Source organism: Haemaphysalis longicornis, unplaced genomic scaffold (genome assembly GCF_048455015.1).
Source record: "Haemaphysalis longicornis isolate Haplotype H1 unplaced genomic scaffold, Haemaphysalis longicornis Haplotype H1 scaffold_8, whole genome shotgun sequence".
Classification (NCBI taxonomy): Eukaryota; Metazoa; Arthropoda; class Arachnida; order Ixodida; family Ixodidae; genus Haemaphysalis; species Haemaphysalis longicornis.
The window spans coordinates 35,399,618-35,424,415 of record NW_027526445.1 but is presented as its reverse complement, the minus strand read 5'-3'; the positions used below and the strand labels follow the sequence as shown (position 1 = coordinate 35,424,415).

General features: G+C 45.2%; 2 protein-coding genes across 2 annotated transcripts in view; one reads left to right on the top strand and one right to left on the bottom strand.

The window, feature by feature from the left end:
* Window positions 1-4,992: 4,992 nt before the first annotated feature.
* On the bottom strand, window positions 4,993-19,286 carry Ap-2sigma (adaptor protein complex 2, sigma subunit). The gene is made up of 4 exons (XM_077681205.1): window positions 19,168-19,286; window positions 18,800-18,949; window positions 11,703-11,876; window positions 4,993-6,457 (listed from the first exon to the last, which is right to left on the bottom strand). The coding sequence occupies exons 1-4, from the start codon at window positions 19,168-19,170 to the stop codon at window positions 6,356-6,358; spliced, it is 429 nt and encodes a 142-aa protein (XP_077537331.1). The 5' UTR covers window positions 19,171-19,286; the 3' UTR covers window positions 4,993-6,355.
* Window positions 19,287-19,345: 59 nt separating this feature from the next.
* Window positions 19,346-24,798, top strand: part of Polr1c (RNA polymerase I and III subunit C) — a 43,680-nt gene continuing 38,227 nt past the window's right edge. Inside the window, exons 1-4 of the mRNA XM_077681204.1 lie at window positions 19,346-19,581; window positions 19,695-19,766; window positions 20,148-20,255; window positions 20,328-20,460. Coding sequence (XP_077537330.1) covers window positions 19,522-19,581; window positions 19,695-19,766; window positions 20,148-20,255; window positions 20,328-20,460 — 373 coding nt within the window. The 5' untranslated portion in view covers window positions 19,346-19,521. The remainder of the gene's footprint in view (window positions 19,582-19,694; window positions 19,767-20,147; window positions 20,256-20,327; window positions 20,461-24,798) is intronic.

Sequence of the window (24,798 nt, the reverse complement as noted above, 5' to 3'; positions counted from 1 at the left end):
CTCTTTTGAAGGTTGAAATGTCCATCGTTGCCACAGGAGGTGTGCATATTTATTGTGTGTTTTCTTTTTTTAGGGGGCTTGGGTTGTCGGCGTCTCTTGTCGCCATCGTCGTAACCATTGTCTCATGTAGTCAGGGTACTGAAACACTGGGACACTCGTTTACACCTTGTACTAGAATGTAACGCACATAAAAAAAGGGAAACTGGCTTACGGTTCACGCTTGAACGCCTTTTTTTTTCTTAATGCAATAGATTGCCCTACGGCATAACAGGGAGGTTTATAGGTACAACACTGCACCAGTTCCATGCAGAAAGCCAAGAAGAGACCGGTACTGGGGTCCCCCTATCCAATGCTTAACTTCCAGGATGGAGCCCTGTGCCTTGGAGGTGTTGGATTCTGGCGTTTCTAAGACCTGAACAAGTCCACAACAGATGTTCATGCTTCAAAGACACGAGAATTTCACAACAGAGCTGTCTACCTCAACCATTCCCAACGGTGTCATCTCCGTGGGCAAAAACGCCAAGGCGCCACTTATACACTGCATGCTTCACCCCTCCCCAGGCTTCACATTAGATGAGATGGCCTGGGATTTTTTTTTTCTGATAAAATAGAAAAACAAATTTGTTGCAGCCAAGGGCTAGACAGTAACAATTGCTAAGCTTATGTTAACTTGTGGAAGTAGAGGGCCCCGGTGCCGTGGTTACCTTCGTCAAGAGGCCACCTCCTGTGGTAACACAAATAACATGCAAACGTTGCATAGCAGACATGCACTACAGTAATCGAAAATGCCGTGTTTGAATAGAAAATCAGTTTTTTCCTTTCTTTCTTTTTTTTGTGTTGTACTCTGCACAGCATCCTGTACGAAATCGACCAGAGGTTTTTTCGTCATGATGAAATATTTATGGAGTAATCACTCGCAGGAGCGTTACCTTCTTTACCGTTGTACTGATTGCATTGAGCTTCCCGGGCAGTACTACTGTTTTGTGCAATTTTTGTACCTTGCCTTGGGCATGCCTTCACTATATAGTGCAGAGCCAAGAAAAGTGTGAACAACAGCAAAAGAAGTGGGTACTAGCCGGCACACAACAGTGGTTTACGATACCTACTGGGGCATTTTCAATGGCTGGTTTGAGAAAGCAGCTTTCTCTGACAGTTCCTCATCTAAACTAGCACTCAAGATCTGTGTTCACGGTATCTTGTCACCTAAACTTTCTTCTTTCCATAGACAAATGATTTCCCACAGCCATGCTGCTCTGTTTAATTGAAAAACTAGAATTTCCACCTCAAAGCACTGATACAATAGACCTTTATGCATTACCATCCTCCTTGTGGCCACCATGGCGAACTAAAAATTCAGGCCATAACCCTCCCCCTCCCCCCCCCCCCCTCTCCCTTATAGCTGTCGCTGTCAAAATACCTGTCCTCGAAACATCCTTGTTGCTGAATCCCTCATCTGCCGACTTGTCACCTGTTCCTTTCACAAGAAAGCCACAGCAGCAAGACTTATAATGCAGCAGGTGAAGTGCCCTTTTATTTACTTTTTAACAGCAGAGCCATTTAAGCTTTTAGTTCCACAATGGAGAATTACCAGACAACTCGGTCCAGCTGAACGTGTGTGAGCGCGTACGTTGTGAGGAGCGCCCGGCGTTGGCCAGCTCGGTGTGTGACAGCACTCCGCCCATAGTTCGTGGTGTGAGCTCTCACGTGCTCTTCTCCTCACCAGTTCATGTGCGTTTGCGCCTCAAGTGGGGAGCACAGATATTGAGTCTGCGAAACCGGTTGCCGTTGGTTTTAGCGCGTGCTAACGCGGTCCACTTCGGAAGAGATGTGAAAGGCTGCGGGCAGACCGATTCGGACCTAACCGTCAAAAAACTTCCAGCAGCAAGTCCAGAAATCCATGTGACGTGCAACAGTTGGGTCTCCGTCAAAGGGAGAAGGGTTGCCAGCTCTGCTGTTGTTGTTGGTAAACTTTATTGACACACACACACAAAAATTTAAAGAAAAAAAGGCCCCCGAAGTCCGGGGTTCTGAAGGGGAAAATAATTATCTATACAGATGGGAGGACCTGACGAATGTGAGCCACCAGAGCTCGCCACCAGGCCGCTCGGTCCGGTCCCTCCGGCGCCGCAAGCCAGTCTTGGAGAGTAGAGGGAGGAGGTGAAAAGAATTTAAGATGAGTTGAGAGTGATGGTGGCGAAGCAGAACAGTCCCAAAGAACATTGCGGCGTGTTGGGAAAGCCAGAACACTTAAAGCACCGTGCAGGCTGTTTTTCCAGCCTTGCACCGCTAGTGCTAGCTGTGCCTTTTTTTTTTAATCTTTGTTACTCTGTCACTGGTAGCTATATGCGAGTACAGGCAACCTGAAAAGTGTCTGCCTCTTTCCTTCGTAATTTGTCCGCCCTTTTTTGTTTTTGTGCGCGTTTTGTTCTGTTTTGTTTTGATGCACTCACCACGAGCTGTCGAAAAATTGGGGATGAATGACGCAGCACGAGAATGCAGTAGCTGCTCTTCAAGCAGCTAAGTGCTAATGCCCCCGTTAGTTCATTTGCCCTGCGAGAATGGCAGACTGGCAGTACATGCATACACAGATCGCTGCTGAGAAAGGTCCATTCAGGATTCCACCAAAGTAGCAGTTCGAGCAGTAGCTTGCTGCCACCGCAGCGCCACACGTAGAACATTTCTGGAGCACAAGTGCACTCACAATTTTATGCTCAAATTGCAGAAAGGGTAACTTAGCGCAGAATTTTCACTGAAGGGGTTGTCTACTCAAAGGCATGACTTGTCTTCAGAGTCCTTCAAAAGAATGGCTGTTACACGCAACTTGTACACCAGGAAATGTGGTACCTCCCACTCTCCGAGGCCATGAAGTGTTAATCAGCGAGTCGCCCTTTTTTTCCTTCAAATGTGGCACTTGTCTGGATCCTGCAGGTGCCGACACACAATTTCCTGTTGCCACTCCTGCTGTCTAGCTGGTTATCAGGTCTCCAAGTGCACAGTCTGCAACTGCCTACCGTCAGCAGCAAAGCAAAGCCTGCTCACTGTTGGTGCTGTTAAAAGGGGCCCCGAAGATAATATAAAACTTTCTTCATTTGGAAAGAACTAGCCTTTGGTTACTCTCTTAGCTCCATTACAGCCACGATAGACATATTTTCAATAGAAAGAAATGCAAAACATATTCAGCACTAAGTATTGCACTACAGGGACAATGTGAGCAGGAATGATGTAGTAGGGGCCAGCCATAAAACATAGCTATCGTTGTGTTGTCTGCACGTCAGAATTCGAGTGATGCAATCAAATGGAACTTAGAGGTCACCATGTTTCTTGGTTGTGACTCGGGTCAGTGGTCGCAAATCGTGCAATCAAAATTGTGTCATAGAGATCGCCTGAAAATGGCTTCGGTGTTACCACTGCTCCGTCTGTTTTCAATAACATCTCGATTATCTGTTTGAAGTTTGCGAAAAAAATGGTTTATCATTGTGATTGGGACAAAGCAGTCTTTCTAACAAGCAAACTTGTGTTTGACTTCATGTCCCCTTGGAACCTACTCCAAGGAAGCAGGTGTAGTGGCCACCACCGTCCCAATCTCTTCTTTGAGAAGATAGTGGATACGTGCTTTGCGAGTTATATTGTACCAGCGTTCACTCAAAGTCTAAAAAAGGGTCTAAGAGGCTCACACTGCAAAATCGAAATGACCGGCAGTGTACGGGTGTGGGCTAGCAAACTGGAAAGACCTGGTGTAGACCCGCTGCCAGGCATCAACGTGACACAGTCTGAAACCACTTCGCGCCCACCTCATACTATATGGGGTTTGAGGAAAGTAGCCTTTCAGCATTTGTTATTTACGAGATAATCAAGTTTATGCTTAACCTTCACTTATAGTGGGTGAAATGCCTTCGGCAGTGCCTATCTCACTGTGGTCAAATTTTTCTGTGTGCTCACATTTCTTTATTTTCACGAGTATAACCCGCACCCCCCCTTTCTGTCGATGAATAAAAAAATATATCGCTGCATACTGAACGCACATTTTATACATTAAAAAATGGACCAAAGCTACTCCTCGAGCAATGTTACACATTTGTTTATGCAAAAGAACTTACCTAGCTGACTACGTAACTAGAGGACTTGCTGCGTACATTTTTTTCGCATTGATATATTGTTGAGCTATGTGCGCAAAGTAAGCATTATCAATGGGTTAGAAATGGCTTAGAAAGCTTAGGCTTAGAAATGCTGTAGGGGCATTACAGCCCAATGCACATTGCAGTGAAGCTGCATCAAAGGAAATACCTCACATACAATACGCATCTCTACTTCACCCCTGAAATTCTCGCATTTTTGGTGTGGGTTACACAAACAAAAATGCGGTACTATGCAGATAAGAAAAATGGAACTCATTTCCAAGTTCTAGAATCTCGTCTCACCGGTTATGAAGTTAAAAATGCCAACCACTGAGCCACAATTCCATGCTGTTATTGAAGTTGCTGTGGGGTCTGGAGAGCGGAAGAACAACTTGTTGCGTCGTGAAAAATTCGCTTTGGCAGAGAGCAGAAATACGGACCACTGCTGTGTTGAATGGCAGAGTTGCGCGCTGTCCAGAGAAACTGCTTTAGGCCAATATCCATACGAGTGGCTTACCCAAGTAGCTGGCCACTCTAGGTAAGCTAGTGAGAAACTCTATAGTGTGATATACAATGAGATTTAGCCTAAGCATCTCAAGCCCTTAAACACTTACGTCATTTTTTGTGTACATGTGGAAAGGGTATAACTTAAGTCCCTGAAACAAGCCAGCAGTAAAAGCTCTCAATGCAGGGCAGCTTAATTTATCTCGGTGATGAAAATTCAAGGCAACCCCATTTATGTACCCTGAAAAAATTGCAAAGAGTGATAGAGAATACAGCGGCTTTCGAGCTGTATTACGGCTTGGAAGCAAAAAGTGTTGCTGCGACAATAGCCAGTCAACCCAGCTGCAGGAACGAAGAAAAGAAACAGCACAACTTCTTAATAGGGGGTAAGCACTTTATGTACAGAACGTGTTACGAGGGTTACACATTTAAATAATGCTACGACACAAACACAACCCACATCCCTCTCTGCTTCCCACAAGCCGTTACAGCGCCAAACCGCCAACACACCGATTCCAACAACCAGGCACTCGCACCGTGCTACATTTTAGGTCGATGTATCCACAACTGCTCAACCAGCTGCTCCTCCTCTACGTGAAAGTGCAGAAACTCTATTTTTTTTTCCCTCTCCGTGCAACGCAAAGCGGACGTGGTGAGGAAATGGTAATTGAGGTTCGAACAGGAACCTCGTGAAAGCGGGTAGCCATTTTCAAAGCAATGCTCTCTGTACAACTGCCTCTCTTGATGGAGTCTCGAAAATAATTCGAAACTAAACTTAAAGAAGATAAAACGAAGAGGTGGGGACGGGAAGGAACGTTAAGGTCCCAGATGACAACGTCGCTGACAGTTACAGGATTCCTCTTTTGAAGTGAAGTTTGCGTGCCTTTGATAAGGATGACCAAAATACAATCGTTTTCCAACGCAGGTCTCCACAGTCATGCTGAAATGTTTTCAATCATTGAGGTATGTGTCTCGCACAATTACTCATCACGGCAGCCTGCTCAATTCATTTTTGGTGCACAAGTACTGCAATAAAAAAAATTCTAAATAGATGAACAGTTCCTAGAGAAAGAAAAAGGGGGGGAGGGAATAAATCAAACCTGCAACAAACCAAACAAACGAGGAAAGTGGTTGATAATGTTTGAGTTACAAGTAGGGAAAGAGCAGTACAACGCCGTCCACGTCCTGATGTCACGTGATCTTTTACACACACCTCTTGGTGTCGGAACCTCCTCATCGCTTCTCACATTCCGGTTCACAGACTATCTTTCTGAAAGGAGAGACAACACGTACAGGGTCATCGAGAAAAAAAAAAAAAGAAAGAAAGAAAGAAGGAAGAAAAGCAAGCATCGCACTTCAGAGCATCGAGAATGGAAGATGGGGGAGTACGATAGGCGTCCGGGAGAATTCGGGGAGTATTGCTGTTGCCATTGGCACAAATACGGGCACTGGTATCGAAACGAGAGCAAAAGGTGGGGGAGGATAATAATTCATGCCCAGGGTCTAGGCAGCGGTTCAAAAAAGAAAAGCGTACGCCTGCCTAAGACGACCAAGAAGGCAACAGTCTCCACCTCGCCCACTACTACCAGGGTGGGAGAAGCGTTGTGTCGAAGGAATGTAGTTCCGTCGCCCGCCTTTCTTTCGCTCCTTTTGCGCGCACGTCAGAGGTGGGGAGGGGGAGCGTGGCAGAAGGAGGAGAACATCCAGCGCGGCGAATGATCGGCGGCCGTTGTTGTTCACTCGAGCGAGTTGTAGACGAGGAGCTGCTTGAGCACCTTTGTCTGGCTCGTCTCCCGGATCTCGCCGGCCAGGAACATCTCGTCCACGACGCTGTACACCTGCACGGTGGCCGAACATAACGAGATGACACCTAAGCACTCCTTACAATGCGGCCACTGAGAAAGCGTGAGCGTCCAGCTGTGAAACGTGTTATCACGACTCGGCACATAACCTACGTTCACACTGCAACGAAAAGATAAACCTTAGCAGGGACATACTTTACCACTCTAACTGCTACTTCTGTAGTTCATAATAATCATCATCATCATCAGCCTGGTTGTGTCCACTGCAGGACGAAAGCCTCTCCCAAAGATCTCCAGCCACGCCTGTCGACTGCCTGAAGGCCGACAGTGTGATTGTATAACCGTTAGCAAATGTACTCAACCATGGTTGTCAAATCCTTGTCTGATGAGGGAATGCTGTTTTGTGTTCAACCCCGCATGGTTGAACTTGTCTAGTCCAGGCTCCCGTGGTATCCGGCAGCGTTATGACTGGACAAGGCAGCGTTTCGCTCCTTTAGTTTCGGACTTCTGTAGTAGGCATGCGCAAATAACTCACGTAGGCCTCGACAGTCTCCAACAAACATTTCGAAGTCCAACGCCGCAATGCATTCATCAGGTTCACCTTTAAAAAGCTACAGACGTGCTAAGTTGCAGTGGTCATGGACATTCCTGACAGTTTCACATTATGGAGGCTCTTGGTTCGAACCCCACCCAGATCCAAATTTACCAATCTTTTTGTTTAACTCGACTGCCCTGCTTCTTATTCTTTGTGCTGTCGGCCACTTTGTGTGCCATCTGTATGCCAGGGAAATGAGATTTACAACCTACCGAGTTAAGAACAACGGAATTTGCCACTGTGCCTCGTCACTGCAGCCGGATGTTACTCCGCGCGGCGCAAGTAGTGCGTTACTGGGAATATTTTGGACGCCGCAAGGGCAGTGTTAGTCATTTTTTTTTATTTATGATGCTTATAAACCACTGCAGCGACGACAAACAAACAAACGACGTGAGGAAAGGCACACGATAGCACACATTCACAGCAGTCTCCTTTCAAAACACGCGTGCCCGTTGACATCCGGGTCCGTCGCTTAGGCGGAGCAATACCACACATGAGCTATTGCCGTTCTTGACTTGTTCCCGAGCATAGCAACATTGCATACAAGAGAGACCTCGGTTACAAGAGACACGTTTCCTGGGTCCCCTGAGTGTCTGTTGTAACGATGTTTCACTGTACTAAGCTTGAATAGACACAGCTTGAGTTCAAACTGGCAAGTTGGCAATTTCTGAAGTGAAGTAAGCTGCATGTTGTTCCGACAGCTTAGAGTCTTTGCAAAGTGCAAGAGATATTAAGAGCATGAGGGTCTGTGGCTATATATTGGAGGAATAACAGAATGAAGTTTTATAAATACTGAACATTTCCACAAGATAATTTGAGTTCTCCCTCGACATGTCAATGGACACACATGAGCACTCAATTTTCAGCAGAACTCCAACTCTCCAAGTAGCATAAGGTTCTTCCAGTAGGTAAACAACAGCTTTCAGTTAACCCGAGAAAGTTTTTCCTGTGCCCTACCAGTGTTTCGACACTCGAACCGGTTTCTTCACAGTTTCCCCCTCCTTGCAAGGACGTTTTAATTTCATTCATAATTCAAATCCTTTCTCAATTTCTCGTGCACTCCCCATTGCGTATCGCTGCCTCTCATACGCTCCCATGATGCCCTGCTGCAACTGCCAGTTTGCACCGCTGACCAATTTCCTTTGGACTTTCTGCATTTCAGAATGCTGTATACAGCTGCCTGTTACACTACTGGGAGGTGCTGCTATCTAAACAAGCCAGCCATTCATCCTGGCTTTATAGTATTTCCTGCCCCTCAATCCTGCACCTGTAGGCAAGTAAGATCAACCATCCATTTTACAATACTTGGGGCTGAGAAACAACAGTTGACACAATTGCAGATGATGATGTAGGCTACCAAAAGAAAAGGAAAAAAAAAAAAACAACAACAACATGAAACTGAAGAAAATACAGCTTATTTTCATTCCTTGTTGTTTAGCGTGTTTAACTTTAACCTACGTAAATAACCACTTTTTTCTATCTTTCCCTCCTGCACGTTTTTCATCGACTAAAATAAAGCAATCCAAGCTGATTACGAAGAAAATGCAAGCGTGCACTGTTCCCATAATTCCCACGGTGACACACGGTTGCAGCGTCACTCTTCACTCCAGTACATTATGTAAAAACTTTTATGGCAGCCACCTCGAAGATGCTGTATTCATCTGCACTCACAGTAGAGGAATATGTCATTGGGCAAGCTCACATTACTTGGTTGAACAAGGCATAACAGCACAAATGGTAGACAAATACTCACAAGACACATCGGACAAATACTGCAAATACGCTTGCCTTGTGGCTGTACGTCTTCGTTTATTCTTCCCGCTGTTATGTCTTGTTCTGCATTTACAAACCTTGCTAAAAAATGTTGCAATCTGCGAAGCGGTGCACAAAGCCAGTCATAACGGAAGACCATGGCTGCTAAATGTCTCCGCCAATGACCTGCCAACCCATTCCCACTTGAAAAAGTTGAACCTGAACGCATTCGTGTGGCTGGAAGGAGAGTCAGACAGACTTCGAAGTGCCAGCTTAAGATTCAGATTATGGGGTTTACCGTGCCAAAGCCCCACATAGGCAATGAGACAGGTATGGAGATTAATTTTGGCAAACTGAGGATCTTTAGCGTGTGCTGAAGTCCTAACGCAACTGTTATATCTTTCTGATCAAACCCTTTATGTCCTTGGGCTTAGCAGCACAACGCAATAGCCACCAAGCCACCCAGTGATGTTCCATACTCGGGCGAGAAATTCCCCATTTCTCAGTTCAGAACTTCCCTATTTTTAGCATATTTTCCCCGCAGGTTTCTCAAGAATTCCTCTGTAAAATTCTCTGCATTCTCTTTCTTCAGCTGACAGATCCTTACATGGATTCTTGTTCGGTGCTGGGCACCACCTATGTCTACTTTACGTAGCCTTCTGGATGCAGACGCCGTTCAGAGAATCAGAGTTTCAGCGTGAACTAAATTCCACTACATCTGCCGCTCAGCGGCCAATAACTCCGCTTTTCACATTCCGAACCAAACACCATGCTTGCTTTTCATGCTAAAGATCTGAGTAAAAACTGCCCGTATGAAAAAGAACAAGACATTGTTGGGTAATCGAGGTAGTTTTAGCTCAGTGCTGGTACTCTGGCGCCATCTCTTGTTGGCTGCGAGCACGCTGACTAAGGCGCACCCGAAACACTTTTTTGTATATTGTGCAGGAATGCATGCAAACAGGCTTCAGCCCTTCAGCTGCCGCTGCTTCACGCTTTAGTAGCTCTTCCTCATGGAGTGTTCTTTCGTCTATGCTCACTCCTGTTTTATGAACTGTATTGGAAGCGGTCTTGGATGCTTGTTGCTTGCGGGAGCGCGACTGCGGATATTTCAACATCAATCCGATGAAGTGTTAGGGGAACTTCTTAAAAGAAAACAAAGTAAAATAAATGATGCAAAGTCCAGTTATACTTACATAATTTTTCTTTTTTACTCCACAACTCCTAAAACTCCCTACATCCAATGAAGATTCCCCTTTTTCCCTTTTGGCCAAAATTACAGGCGAAAATTCCCTGCACAGAACATCACTGGAGCCTCCGCGGAGGGTTGAGTGTCAGCTCCATGTGGCACTTCACTAAGTGTGATGAAGCTGCCAGTTCTTGTGTTCGGCAAAATGACATCGCAGGCAGCACGTTATTCAGCCCCTCTCTCCCACAGCCGGGTATTAGCAATCGCCCCCTTTGCATTGCGCTGCAATGCCCTGTGTGTGGTGCTGATGAGTGGTAGCACTGCTGTCGGCGTGAAAGCCAAGAGCTTAGCCACGATCAAAAACAAAGAACGTTCACCAAACTCAGCGAGCGTTTTGGCAAATCATTGTGGAGGACACTGCGTGCCATGTTACGCGATTGAGAAAATTCCTGTCACATCCTCCTCTTTTTTTTCGTTTGCTATGTTGTGCACTTTATTTTTATTCTTTTCCCCATGAATCTTTACGCTGCTTGAAACAGCCAGCTTGTAGAGATGTGTGAATGTCAAATTTGGGGCTGCGAATAAACTACAAATGGCGAAATTGTCAAATACGAATGTTTGCTTTATTATTGTGTCTACGTTGAAATTCCAAACGATAGCCAAACAAAAAAAAAAAAAAAACCTTGGCAGTGATTTTTAAAATAGCTACACAACAAATATAAACAAATTACAAAAATAACATAAAAATAACAAGTAAAAGAATTAAAGTAAAAATAAAAATAAACTACAACAATGTTTTCTTTTTATTTTTTGTTCTTGTGAAGTATGCATAAAAAAGGTGCAAGATTTTTCTTACTAAATTTAGTTGGCAGTCAGCACTTATCCCGTCATCTTTCTGTGTGCTTGTTTATATTTGCGCTGTAGCTAATTTTAAAATGAATTACCAAATCGCCCAACAGTGCACCTTGGCAGTCAGGACTCAACACATCTGAGTATGAATGGTAAGCATATGGAACAATAAATTAAGAAAAAGAAACCATTAAGATGAGGCGGAAAAAAGGTGGAACTATTTTTTTGGCACACACTGCGATAAAGGAATGCGGGTTCCTCAACTTGTTGTGAATAAAGGAAGTACATCTGACTGACTGCAGTCGCTCAAGTAATTGAAAAGATGCTGTCGCGCGGGTATTGGCTGCTATGACCTTACAGCAAGCATTGGCAACAAGTCATAACCCTTGATTATTCACTTGTGACACTATACTGTTGTACAAAGCTTCTCTTCAGCCTATAAATTTTGCATAAGTAGTGTTTAAAACTGCAACGCTCACATGCACCCGGCTTTCTTGCACAGCTTCCAAGTTGTGCGAGAAAGCCAACCCAAAGGGGCCTACCTCATAAATTTTGAACATTTGTAGACTCGAAACTGGAAAAGTGGACTGTGAAGTTAATTAAAACAGCAAGCACAATTTGCGAGGTACTCGAAGGCCCAATTTTCGCACACCTCCACAGGCTTCTCATTCTGCTGAGTTCTAAAATTTATGTAATTCGTAATAAGCACACATTTCTGCAAGTTTTGCACCCAAAAACATTTCTTTGCAACACTTTCTCCCCAATGTAAAGCAAACAAACTGCGTGAAGATCAACATCAAACGACATCAGATACACACCCCGGGCCCCTTCAAGGATAACAAAAGAAAAAAAAATCGAAAGAAAGAAAGAAGCGCCCCGTGGTGGTCGCCACTCCTCACCTTGTAGAAGTTGAAGACGAGGTCCAGCTCACAAACGTTGTGGAAGTACTCGTTGAGCACTTCCACAAAATTGTGGATGGCCTCCAGGTAGGCCAGGTTGTTGTCGTGCACGTCCACGCAGATGCAGAAGTACAGACCCGCGTAGCGCCGGTACACAATCTTGAAGTTGCGGAACTGCACAACAGCGCAAGAACAACACGTCACACAGGCCCTGTCACGAAAGACTGCGGCAGAAGAGGCCTAACTCAAGGAGAAGACGTCCACGAGGAGAAAACGGGCTTTCAGCTAAAGGAACAGAGAAGAAACAAGAGAACGTGGCCTAACTTTTTCATCACTCTCAAGTTCCCAGTGTGCAGGCTAAGTTTTTGAAATTTGTCAACCAGTTTTACTAGTCTATTTTTGTGCAGGAAAAGTGCAGGACCCCCCCCCCCCCCCCTTACTTATTTCTTTCAGAAATGGGGGGAGGGGCAAGGCATTCGACTACCGCACATCGAATGGCACCAGATGATCACTTTTTATTCCAAAAGCTACGCCGCAGCCATGTCTGGCTTTGATGTGTGCTCTCAACGTAAGAATCGGGCATTTTGCAATTTACCAAGAAAAAGAATGAACAAATAGGAAGGCCGTGTAGAGTAGGGTACCAGCACCCTGAAGTTTATTTTAAATGTTGAATTTATCTTTTTCTTAGATGTTGTATCCCGCTTATTTTTTTACTTTTATCTCCTCGTATGTTGTTCCTCCCTTGTTTTTTCGTTGGGATCTGGTCCTCGACAAAACGACATCCAAAGCAATAAACAGCAAAATAACACCTTAGCACAGATGGCCGCAACCTTTCCCGTAGCCCTACCGAAATCGGGATCTACTCACAGTTTCGATAAACAGATGAGAGCATCACAGGTTTTGAGGTACATTTTTTTTTTTTTTTTCAATCCGTAATATGGTATTGTTTGTACTGAGCCAAGTGGCACATATGAAGTGAACGTAACTCCTTTTTTGTACCAACTTTCTTTGTCCCTTCACAAGTAAAATGAGAGTCACACATGCTCGAAACTTCGTCTTCAACGGACCTCCACAATGGAACTAAAGGCCCAGCCAGTGGGTTACCAGGAGCTACATGCTTTGCACACATCCAAAAGACAAACAGGACAAATACCTGTGTGGAACTGACAGTGACAGGGACACATGTTCACGTTTGTACCAGGCCTCAAACTTCACTCCGCTTGTAGCATAACATTCCCTAGCAGTCATCTATCAATCATAAGTCCCTTGAAGCTGATTGATTGATTGATTATGAGGTTTAACGTGTTGACGCTACACAGGCTATGAGGCGCGCCGTAGTGGAGGACTCCGGATTAATTTTGACCACCTGCAGGGGATCTGTAACGTGCGCCGAAATCTCGTACACACAGGCGTTTTTTCGCCTCCATCAGAAAAGCGGCCATTGCGGCCGGGAATCGCACCCGCGACCTCGTACTTAGCAGCGCAAGGCCGGGAATCGAAACCCGCATCCTCGTGCTCAGCAGCACTATGCCTTGGTCACTGAGCCACCGTGACGGGTAGTCCCTTGAACCTCATGCTCAGTGTTTCACTGCAGTGCTGATACAAACTACAGTCGAACACGGATATATCGAACACGGGTATATCGAATTATTGTCTATATCGAAGTCATAAATTATCCCCTTGAAAATTCTGTGTAAAAGTATAGAAATTCGTACGTTTATATCGAACCGTATTTTTCCCGACATTGGGTATATCGAACGCCACGCGAGCTGGAAGGTGCTCTTCGGTGGTCGCTGCGCTGCTCCCCCGATTGAGGTTGAGGAGAATGTTGAGGAATGCGCAGGCATGGCGAAGACTGGCTCGCAGAACTAATTCCCCCTACCGGAACGAATTTGCGCTTGCCCAGTCGGGCCCCGCTACCGGCCGCCGTAGCGTTAGCGGACGGAGCCCGGTATGCTAAATCTCTCTAGGCACACAAGCCCGAACGCTCGGAAAATGTGACAGTGCGAGGTAGGGAGGCCCCGACTGCGCACATCCTTTTTTTTTCCGGCTACGTACGTTCCCCGGCTTGCCGAAAAAGAGTTTTTTTTCTCTCTCTCTGGATCTTTCTTCCCCCGATGTCATATCGGGAAAGGGAAGAGGGAATGGAGGCACTGGCGGCCTCCTCCTTCTTTTGCATTTTGCTGCTGTTGCTGCTGTTTGGCGAGTTGCCCCGCACCTTTCGGAGATCACTGTTTCTCTCGGAGATGACCGTCGCGAGCGCTTTGTTGGAGTCCGTTCAGAGAGCTTTGGAATTGTTACCTTCAAAGTTCTTGTAGTACGTGCGCGCTGTTCTTCTTTCGCGTGCGTGTTGTGCATGGTGTGCGAAGGCGCAGCGTACTGCTGGAATGTTCTAGTTGTGCAGCCTCGAGAAGATCGAGACCAGCGTCTTTAATTTCATTTCCAGGACGAAGAAGCAGGCCAAGATCAGCGATTTTTTTTACGGAAATAAAGCGTCCTGTTGCGTCGTGAGTGCGGAATTAGTTGTCATTCTTGAATGCGACGATCGGTGAGTGATCGTCCGCCATAGGTGAGGTCTCAGAGCCCATATTTGTTATATCGAATTTTTCATATATCGAACTATTTCGCGATCCCCTTGGAGTTCGATATATCCGTGTTCGACTGTAGTAGCACAAACACAAATGTTCTTTCTGCCCATCAAATATGCGGGTTGCGTGCAATGCAAGTCTGGTGCTTTTTAAAGGGGTCACGGAGACAAAATACAAGTTTGGCTGTATCGCGATAACAACGAAACCAATCTTATCACAAACTTAGAGAACAAATAATGTAGATACTAACGAACACATGTGAAAGGAGCCATGAAGACAAAATACAAGTTGGGTTTATTAGAAAGACTGCTTAGTCCCGATAACAATGATACCAATATCATCGCAATCATCGAACAAATAACGGAGATATGAAAGAAAACGTGCGACGCAGTCGCGACGTTCTAGCCAATTTCCCGCAACTTTTCTAATGACATCACGGAACCGTTTTTGTGCGATTGGCGGCCACCCAATTGACCTGTCGTGACGACACATGACTGGACATCTGTAATGAGGCCTCTACTTCCATTTGACCGCATCACTTCAATGGTAATGTGCAGTTAACGCACTGAAAATTATGTTTTATTGTTGGCCCGTATGACGTCATTCTTGCTCATAACACGTCACTGTGGCGCAAAATTTGAAAGTTTTTAAATACTTCTTGCTTTTTTTTTTTCGTTAAAAAAACATCTTTTGTGGCCGTAATGAAGCTGAGTGAGGTACTGAATACTAGTTCTTTCAAATTAAACGAAGTTGTATTTTCTCTTCACGGCTCCTTGAAGCAGTGGCGACTCCCTGGCCCCTTTCGGGAAACTTTTCAACGACGTCACAGAATCTTCGTTGTGCGATTGGCGGTTGCTGAACTAACCCACTGCTAAAAAACATGACTGTGTTGTATTGGGACCTCCAGTTCTCTTTGATTGCATCACTTCAATGGTAACATGCAGTTAACGCGCTAACAAAAATCTTTTTAGTCCTGGCCCACATGACGTCACTCATGTTCCTAACACGTCGCTGTGGCGCGAAATTTGAATGTTGTTAATACTACATCCTGCGTTTTTTTGGTTTAATAGACGTCTTTCATGGCTGGAATGGGGCTGAGTGAGGCAGTGAAGCCTAGTTCTTCCAAATTGAACAAAGTTACATTTGGTCCCCTTTTAAGTTTAAATGTGGTTCAAAACCGGTTTCAAGAACTACTAAGAAGTGCAGTGGCAGCCTTCAAGTCATGCTGCTGCGGTACAGCGCTTCCCTCTCTCCAGCATCGAGTGCGAGGGAAGAGATGAAATTAAAAGAGGAAGAAAGAAAACAGAGCACAGCATGATACAGCTAATTAGCACTGGCCTCCAGAGCATCGCTGCGTGGCTGTATGTCTCACACATTCGTAATACTAGATGTTGACCCCAATGGTAGAAATGTGAGGCTGGGACGGGCACAGAAAAGCCTGGCTTGACAAGATAAGGGGTTTTAATTACCCCGGCGCTAGTCGCGTGTCTCCTCTTCCTTAAGTGCTGTCCTTACCGCGCTGGTTTAATATCTTTCCCTTCTCCGGCAACCAGCTCACCCACTTGACAGTTTTGTAATAGGTCAAGAATGATGGGCGCCGCCGATCAACATGCTGGCAGACAGGTGAAACACACACAGAAAAGTTACTTCAGTTTCTGCCGCACGGGATATGGACAAGGCATGCCAGCACTCAATGATGCTTCAAACTACAGAAAGCTGGTTCGTAAAAGCTACAAGAGGAATGAGGGGAAAGAACGGTGGAGCAGTTTCATTAGTGGTGACTGCTGCAATTCACAAAGTTTTCAAAGCATTCCCGCAGAGAAAATATCAGCCCACGGTGATTTTTTCTCCATCATCAGCCACAGTAGCCCATTAAGTCCATTGCAGAACAAAGGCCTCTCCCAATGATGTCCAGCCGCTCCTGTCCCATGCTGTCAGAGTCCATTCTTTGCCTCTGAATTTCCTTAATTCGTTCCTCCATCGACTAATTGGCCTTCCCCTTCTTCTAGACCCATTTTTCAGTATCCACTCTGTTGTCCTGAGGAGCCACCTGTTGTTGGTTCATCTCACTACAAGGCCAACCCAAGCCCATTTCTTTTTCTTTACTGGCACAATACGATTCCGTCAACTCTAGTTTGTTCCCTGACCCAGGAAGTTTGTTTCCTGTCCCTGAGTGTTACTCCCAACATTACTGTCTCCATGGTCCACTGGAAGCCACTAACTTCCGAAGCCCCATTGAGACCCATTTCAAGGACTGCCCAGTGCAAGTGGTCACAGTCCACGGCTCGTTGAATATAAAGTGCGAAGTGGCCATCCTGACTGGCATAAACTGACAATATCCCAAGACATTCATGGTTAGTCTTCATGTATCACAAAACATTGCTTATTTCTCTACAACACATACATCGGCAAATCCTCCAGGGAAAGTCTTGTATGCTTCAGCAAAGCCATGCTTAGGCTCATAACGCTATGATGCTAAAAATGAACCACTCCAAGTAGTCTACTTAAAAAAATGACGAAAACAACATACATTTTTGTTTTACTTGAAGGATCTAGTCATTACCGCCCAGGTGAAAATGTTTTTTTCTAGCTGGATTATTGAACCAGAAATTTCCTATAGCTAGAAATTCAGTTTCTGGTTTATTTCTAGATGGATTGAGATTTACTTCCAGCTAGCATTTGTCAGTCCAGCCAGAAGAAAAAAACCCGCAAGCTGGAAATAATACTTTTTAGCTAGACTAAGAATTATTGTAGTTAGACGCTGACATTCCAGCTAGAATTTAAATAATCTAGTCAGAAATGAAGCTGGTAATTATGATTTCTTGCTAGAAATGCTCTTTCCATTTTCACGGGGGAATATTCACATAACTCCGCACTTAACTCCATAGCAACACCGAAGGATGCTGTTTTGTACTAAAAGTGATCACAAATATACCAACAGTTTCTGATTTCCCACCACACAATGCCAGCAAAGATGTCAATAATGAGGTACCAAAGATAGTAATCAGTGTGAACTCCATGCCTGCATTCATGTGGTGCTATCAGACGAAACCAGAGGCATCGAAACAATTGCACAATCCTTCACTCGTGGTTTTGCCAGCGATCAACAATTTTACACACTAGTCTTGCGAGGACGATCACAGGGGCAGTGCTTCTGATGGAGGCAAAAAGAAAAAACGGCCGTGTGCTCGAGATTTCGGCGCACGTTTAAGAACCCCTGCAGGTGGCCAAAATTAATCCGGAGCACTCCACTATGGCGTTCCTCATCGCCTGTGCTGTGTCGGCGCGTCAAACCGTACAGTCAATCAATCAATTTGGGCAGTGCAAGGAAGTGGCTCGTGAGATGCCATTTTTTCATTTATCTGTTTTATGGTAGGCATTAATTTTTCAAAGTTAACATTAAAATTGGCACGACATATTCTGACATGCAAGTTTTTCGGATGAACCAAACGAACAAAGGATTATTAGGGAGTTTTAGTATAGCGTTTTAGCTGTAGCGTTAACGTTTTGCGGGCCGCAATCGCGAACGGATAGCGCCTCGTTATGCTACGGTTAGCGTGCCCGCTAACGCTATGGGCGCGCTAAAGTGGTGCTTTCCGCTATACTAAAACTCTCTATTTACACCGCGCACGACCAGTAGTGCGGCGGCCTGAAACTTTCAAACATCGACTAATATTAATTTGCCAAAAAGTTCAAAAACTGGCTAGTTAGGTCTTCCAAGAACTTTGGAATATCACCATCACAGCCCGGGTTAACTTGGGGCACACTGCAACTTTGTGTTAGTACACTGAAACTAATTGTTTCCTCATTTTCCTTACTTCCAAAATAGAAAATGCAAAAACTCCTATAATTGCTTACTACAAGACCCACTGAAGGTCTGTAATTGGATTAAACACTTGTATGCATTATATTACACATAGAAACTGTAAAACCTCCAATACTGATGCAATTATTAGAAGAACCACTGAAGGTCTTTCATTTGATTAAATTATCTGTATGAATTACATTAAGCTCCCCATCTGCCCGACGGTTGTACGTGCTGTGTCCAATATACATTGTTCTTTCCACTAACGCTATGTGATGCCTTCAGTTTTCCAGAATTGATTTGCAGGGGGTCTAATCCTTACTTCTAGCAGTTACTGGCATTCACTTCAACCTCACAATTGAAAGCTGAATATCGAGGCGATCACTAAAGCTTTTCTGCAACACGGTCAATATTTTATGGCTGTGAGTAAAGAAGTATGGTAAGCAATCCAAACTTGGACACGGTGACGAAACGTAATTTCATCCAATTAACCATTGCATAGAGAAACATACGCGCCTGCCGGTACAAAAAGATGACTAAATGAAACAAAACAGAAGAATAAATGAAAAAAGGCAAACCAAAACTAGAAAGGTGGAAAGCGATCCTTTCAGGGTGCACACAAAGTAATGTTTCACACAACGTACGACGCACCCGGCGACATAACGAGCGACAAAGGTGAAACCGCCAGCCGTAAGGGCACCCACCTCAACGAAATTGGTGTGCTTAGCGTCTCGGACCGTCACGACGGCGTGGACTTCTTCGATAAGCTTCTGTTTCTCGTCGTCATCGAAGTTCATGTACCACTTGGCCAGCCGCGTCTTGCCGGCCCGATTCTGAATCAAGATGAAGCGTATCTGAAACGAGACAAAAATAAAAGACTCTAGCAACAACTTCGAGCAGAAAGCTTCTTCGCAGACGGCTCAACCCGGAGGGGGGGTGTCACAATCCGTGCCGCGGCAAAGCGAAAGGCAGTAAGAGGACCGGATTTCGCCTCGATTGGGGCCAGTTAGCGCGCTACACATCGCTTAATAGCTTAGGATTCAGTAGGATGCAATAATAATCGCGTTCTCACCATATTTCCTGAGTAATCAGTGACTTGCACACCGGCTACCGCACCGAACCAACAACTCCGCCTCCCAGCTCGCTGGCCGCCCAAACCGGAAGCGCAACCCCCAAATCATTCGCGGCGGAAGTTAAATAGATGGCGCTGCAAGCATAACTTACTCGAATGATGCGAGTTACATTAGTGAGTCATTTGTCCACATACTGATCTGTTTCTTCTTTTTCACTTCTCTCTCGCCGGCACTGCACGTGTGTTTTTAAAATGGACTCAATGCGGAGCGTTTCTTAGCGTTTTTGATTGCTTGTTGCATGTCTCGATAGTGGTTACATCTGAGTTGGTTCACTTCGGGAAAAGCGTAGAGCCATGGAGCACTTACAGAGAATGCGTACCCATGTTCATCTGCGCGAACACGACTTGCTCAACGTGAGTAGTGGCTGGTTTAGCGCTGCGGATACGCGTCCTTTTTGACAGCGTGTTATCCGTCGCCAAAAGTTACTTTTCTCATGCACTGCCGCGGCCTTGGTTCATCTTTGCAGACTGAGACCGCTGACCACTGCGGAGCCATGGCGGGCGTCGATGACAGTTGGAGTCTGAAAGCATTCTGCAAGGTACGACGTTAACGCGTTTTGGGTGGTTACGTCGGTCGTGGCGCACTTGCGAAGTGTTAGTCTTCGTCGTCTTTTTCACTCGTGAAATACCGAAAAATAGCGCTGTGCCAAATGGCGAGCTTTTCTCAACTGCTAAGCTAACAAAACCGCGTGCTTACTGTTGTTTTTGTGCACGTGAGCCGAAGGACGCGGGTTCGATTCCTGGCCGCAGTGACTGCTTTTTAGATGGAGGCTAAAAGTGAAAGCGCCCGTGTGGCAATATTGCGGCGCACGTTGTGAAGATTCCCAGGTGGTCAAAATTAATCTGGAGCCCTCCGCTACGGGGGGTTACTTTTTTTAAAATTCTATGCGTGTTCATGCTTACCGTGGTTGGCTTCCCAGGGCTTCAAAGTTGGGATTGTTTCCTTGGATGACACCACCATGGAGTTCGACATGATCGGCCTCAACCCAGCGATCGCGAATGCCATTCGCAGGATACTGCTTGCCGAGGTGTGTACTTGACTTGAACGAGCACGAATATCCCCTTGAGTTTTCCCACTGAACTGACAACATGCCTTGCAGGTTCCAACGATGGCGCCAGACAAGGTGTACCTGTACAACAACACGAGCATCGTTCAAGACGAGGTGTTGGCGCATCGAATCGGGCTTGTGCCTTTCGACATCGACCCTCGAATGTTTGAGTACAGAGACGCTGGTAAGCGAAGGAGTTTAGTAGTTTCTTTAATTCAGGATAAATGCATTCACTCAGTCACACTCAGTACTACAGTCGACACCATGTGGCAGCGAAATCACTTTTAAGAACAATGCTGCATGGTGTATCATTGCACTCGACATTGCAAAGAAGGAGAACTCTGCTGTTGCGATAAACACCATTGATTCCTTCCATTAGATCTGATTGAAATTGCCTGTGCAGGAGTATTTGAGAAGAGCATGCGGGTGAAACATAGGGCTTCAGTGTGATGCACTTAGGCATGCTGCCGGTCTATTATTCCTTTGAGGGTCGAATTTTTTCGTCAAATGTGACCCCCAAGGGTCAATTTTTTTTTATTGCTGATTTAAATTGTTCGGATGAATTTATTTCGACAGCAAAATGTCGTAGTTTTTTTAAGGTGACCATAAGTGACAAAAAAAAATCGATTGTCTTGTTACATACATGTGGTTTATTCTTGAGTAACAGAAGAAAATTTTTAAATAAAAACGAAGAAGTAACAAGCCGGCACCTTTTGAGTGAATCGAAATCAGATAGACATCAGTTTCACGGGTGCAAAAAGCGGGAGGCGCCCGGAGGAGGATACCGAAACCAGCCGCTGCTCCCGTGTGCGCCGTGCTGCCGGATGCGCGAGCGATAGACGGCGCATCGCTTCTATAAAATGCAAAAAAAAAAAAAACAAGAAAAGAGCCTGATCAGTTTCGCAGGCGCAAGAAACGAGAGGCGCCCGGTGGGCAATACCCAGCGCGCCCCCCGTTACCGGATGCGCAAGCGATAGCCGGCGCACTGCTGAAGTAAATCATGGAAAAATGAAAAGAAGAGTCATTGGCGCAAGAAAATAATTTGACATGTTTCCTCAGTGTGGCAGCACATGCCAAGCAAGAGAAGTTGGCGAAAAAGGCGCACTTTTTAAACATACAAGCGATGACTTACATATATGTTATTGACCATTTTGAAGGTGTTTGCACAGGACGTATATGTACGTCAGTGACCCTGAAAGGGTTAAACGTCCCAAACATCTCCCACATCGCCGGCAGTAAGCAGCTATATGCTGTGGTTACGATGCAGTGACGTGCACAGTTCTGGAAATTTTTCTTTTTTGTTTGGTGGAAGAGGCATTACAACATCTTGATAATCTCCAAGCTTAACTGCTATTGTAGTCAACATGCCCCTTCCACTGGCTTTGCTGTATGTGGAATGTGCCAGTGGCTCCTTAAAGTGAGTGCATTTTAGAGCTGTCTCTAAGGGTCCTATTTACAGTTCAGCGCTGTGAATTAGAGACAAATCAGTCCATCGCATGTGTCGGCGTACTGTGATAGTGCTTACGAAGGCAAGAAAACAGTAAAACACGGGGTCAATTTCGGAGGTCCTTGTAGTTTCTCAGCTTCGTCTTACTTTAGTTCCCAAGTGGGTCGCTATACTCAATACCAGCACTGTTCGGGGAATGGCTCTGGCTGGCACTTTTGCGTTACAGTTTATATCGAGCACGATAATGCATTCAGAGCTGGTCTGTAGTTTGTATTGCGCACATTCTGATTCACCTCAGAGAGACCAGTCCGTCATAAGTTACCGTGCGCTTTCCCTGAAATTTTTTTCTCGGAATTACAGGCATCCAGCGGCTAGAAATGTTCGACGCAATATTTGCATGAAATGGGCCTTAATTCTGAAATTACAGTTTGTGGTGACCGTGATAACTACTAATACGTGTACCCAAAATCGATTGCGTTCACGTTGCACATATGAGATGTGTATGTGCCTTTTTCGATATGGCCAATCAAACGCTTTTGTATTTGCTCGTACTCTACTAGTGGTAACAGTGCACTTGATAGCTCTTGTTAGTGTTGGTGTGTCACCATTACAGCACTGTGGGCATGCCGGTAGCAGAAATTAAAGTTGCGGCCACAGGTTTGATGCCATAGTGTCTCCTTTTCAAATGGAGGCGAAAAGTGAAAGCACCAGTGTGTCAATGTTTCGGCGCACATTAAAGATCCGCGGGTGGTCAGAATTAATCCGGAGCCATCCACTATGGCGTAACTCGTAGCACACGTGTAGCTTCAACTCGTTTAACCTTAATAATAATTTTTGAAAAAGATTGAAACACTTGGAATATTTGCACCAAGAAAAGGAATTCGCGACAGAGTGGCTACGTGTGAAGTTACATGGGAAGACTTGGTCACTCTGAATGTGAAGTTCAAATGACTGTTAGGTTCCACAAGGGCTAACAAATAAAAGGGCAGGGTCAAAGATAGCAAGAAATGTTTGCTGATACATCCAAGGTAGCGTTTGGTGTGGCAATGTTGGGGATGTTTGCTCTGGTGTATTGTTGTTGGAAGAATGAGGAAATGAAAAGTTGAGGGTGTGAAATGTGGGAATGAAGCTTTAGACCAAACAAGCGGAAGAAGAATTGAGCTGCCGAAGCGATCATGGTGATAGCAACTAAGTGAGCATGTGTTTGAGGGTGCCTTGACAGTGGTGGTTCTTGAAGTGGCCAGTCTGGAGTGTGCGAGATTACACTATTACTCCACTGGTATGGGGACGTAGTGCACGGCTGGCTGGGCAGATATCCTCTCTTTCCAACATATGGCCATGCCAGCATTGCTAATCTGATCACTTCATCAAGCTGCGTTCACTATTTCCTGATCTAATCAGTGGCCAAGCGCTCTTTTAAAATGCATTGAAGTGCAAAAATGAGAATGAACTAGAAACTGGCTTCCAGTGCTGCCCGACAGTTGGCATTCCAGGAACACGGTGTGTGGGTCTTACCTCTGAATTAGAGGTGTGCGAGTATTGAAAACTTCAGCTTTTTCATGCATAGTGTTTGCTATTCAATTCAATGTTCAGTGCAGTTTTACCGTTTGAAGTATTCTTTTTAATAGTACAGCCATAAATGTTGGCTTTTCCACGCGGAATGCCTTTCCGTTTCATAAAACTTGCTGCTAAGTTAGTTGGTTCATAGCATTCGCAAAATAAGTTAGTGTATATGTTAGTGCCATTTCTGTTCATCCGTCTCGCCTGCGTTTCGTCTGTGCTGTGCTGGCATATTTTGCAAAATTTCCTTTGGTCTGGCTTCTTTGCACGACACTGAAGCCGCGCAAGAAAGCCCAACTTTTGCAATCCTTGCCCGAAACATGTGTACGCTAACTCTGGTGCTGTTTATGTACTATCGGCATCAAATGAAATGCAAACACGAAAATGTGAACCAGAACATGCAGAATTGAAAAATACTGTTCGTACAGTTCATATAATGGCTTGCTATTGGTATGTTTGGAAATCCACTTTTCCCAACTTTGTTTTTGTAACTAAGCCACACGTCATTTTGGCTTGCACGGAGAGAAATCGCGCAATTAATGTGTTCAGGTTCATATTTTAGTGTTCGCGTTTCATATGACACCGATAGTACAAGCCTGTATGTACAGGACAACTGGAACCACCCATTGTGGGGCTTGGAAAATACTTGCCAGGGTCCAACCAGGGACCTACAGCAAGTTGGTTACCAAAACGACCCCTTCGTCTTGCGGTAACGTTTGCCCTGTGGTCGCCACCCCCTAAAAAAAGTAAAAGAAAGCTGCCCCTTTTGTCCCTGGTGAGATGCGGCCTAACGCGCTTCTGTGCGTGCCGCGTGTCCTGATTACCTAACTGTTAGCAGCCTTTCCGGTGAGTGACAGCGTCTCTGCATTTGAATCGCGGAGGGCGCAAGCAGTACGACGACGTCGCAGCCAAGACTTACTCGTAGTCTTTTAAACTGGAGGGACCAGTTAAAGATACGTCCAGTATTCCCAGCACATTAGGGAACCTGCAGTTCTTCATGCAATGTATGCCAAATCTTTGTTGCACTATTTTTACCCCTTGTTTAATTTTTATTTTAAATTTCTCTGCACCGGTTTCTCGTAAAGCAAAAGTGCATGGTCACCCAGATATGTTAAATCTTTGCCGCACCTAAGTGATCTTGCTTCTTTTCTGTGGGTGTGTGTTTTAGAAGCTTTGTGCACTCTAAAGCAATGATATTGTATTCAAAAATATTTCGTTCAGTCTCTACTCTAAATAAACTTGTAAGGGAAACAGAGCGTCGCATGTGGTGCTTGTGCAGTGTCCTGTGCACAAATACAACCTGGGACAGTTTTCTTGGCTCCAGCTAAGGCCCATTATATATCGACTATCTAATTTAAGCTAGCCGTAGCTCTATTCTGATCGATGAAAGCAGTTGCTGTTCCCTTGACAAGCAGAGTCAAACTGGGGTAAATTAATGTTTTCCCTCTTGGAGACATTAGCAGTGTAATGATAGGCATGGCTGAAGATCTTCGGGGAAAGGCTTCCATCACAGGA

Coding starts and splice junctions, on each gene's coding strand:
- Ap-2sigma (XM_077681205.1), bottom strand. Junction 11,877..18,799: donor AGCACACCAATTTCGTTGAG/GTGGGTGCCCTT, acceptor GCTGTTGTGCAG/TTCCGCAACTTCAAGATTGT. Junction 6,458..11,702: donor TCGTCTTCAACTTCTACAAG/GTGAGGAGTGGC, acceptor GCCACCGTGCAG/GTGTACAGCGTCGTGGACGA.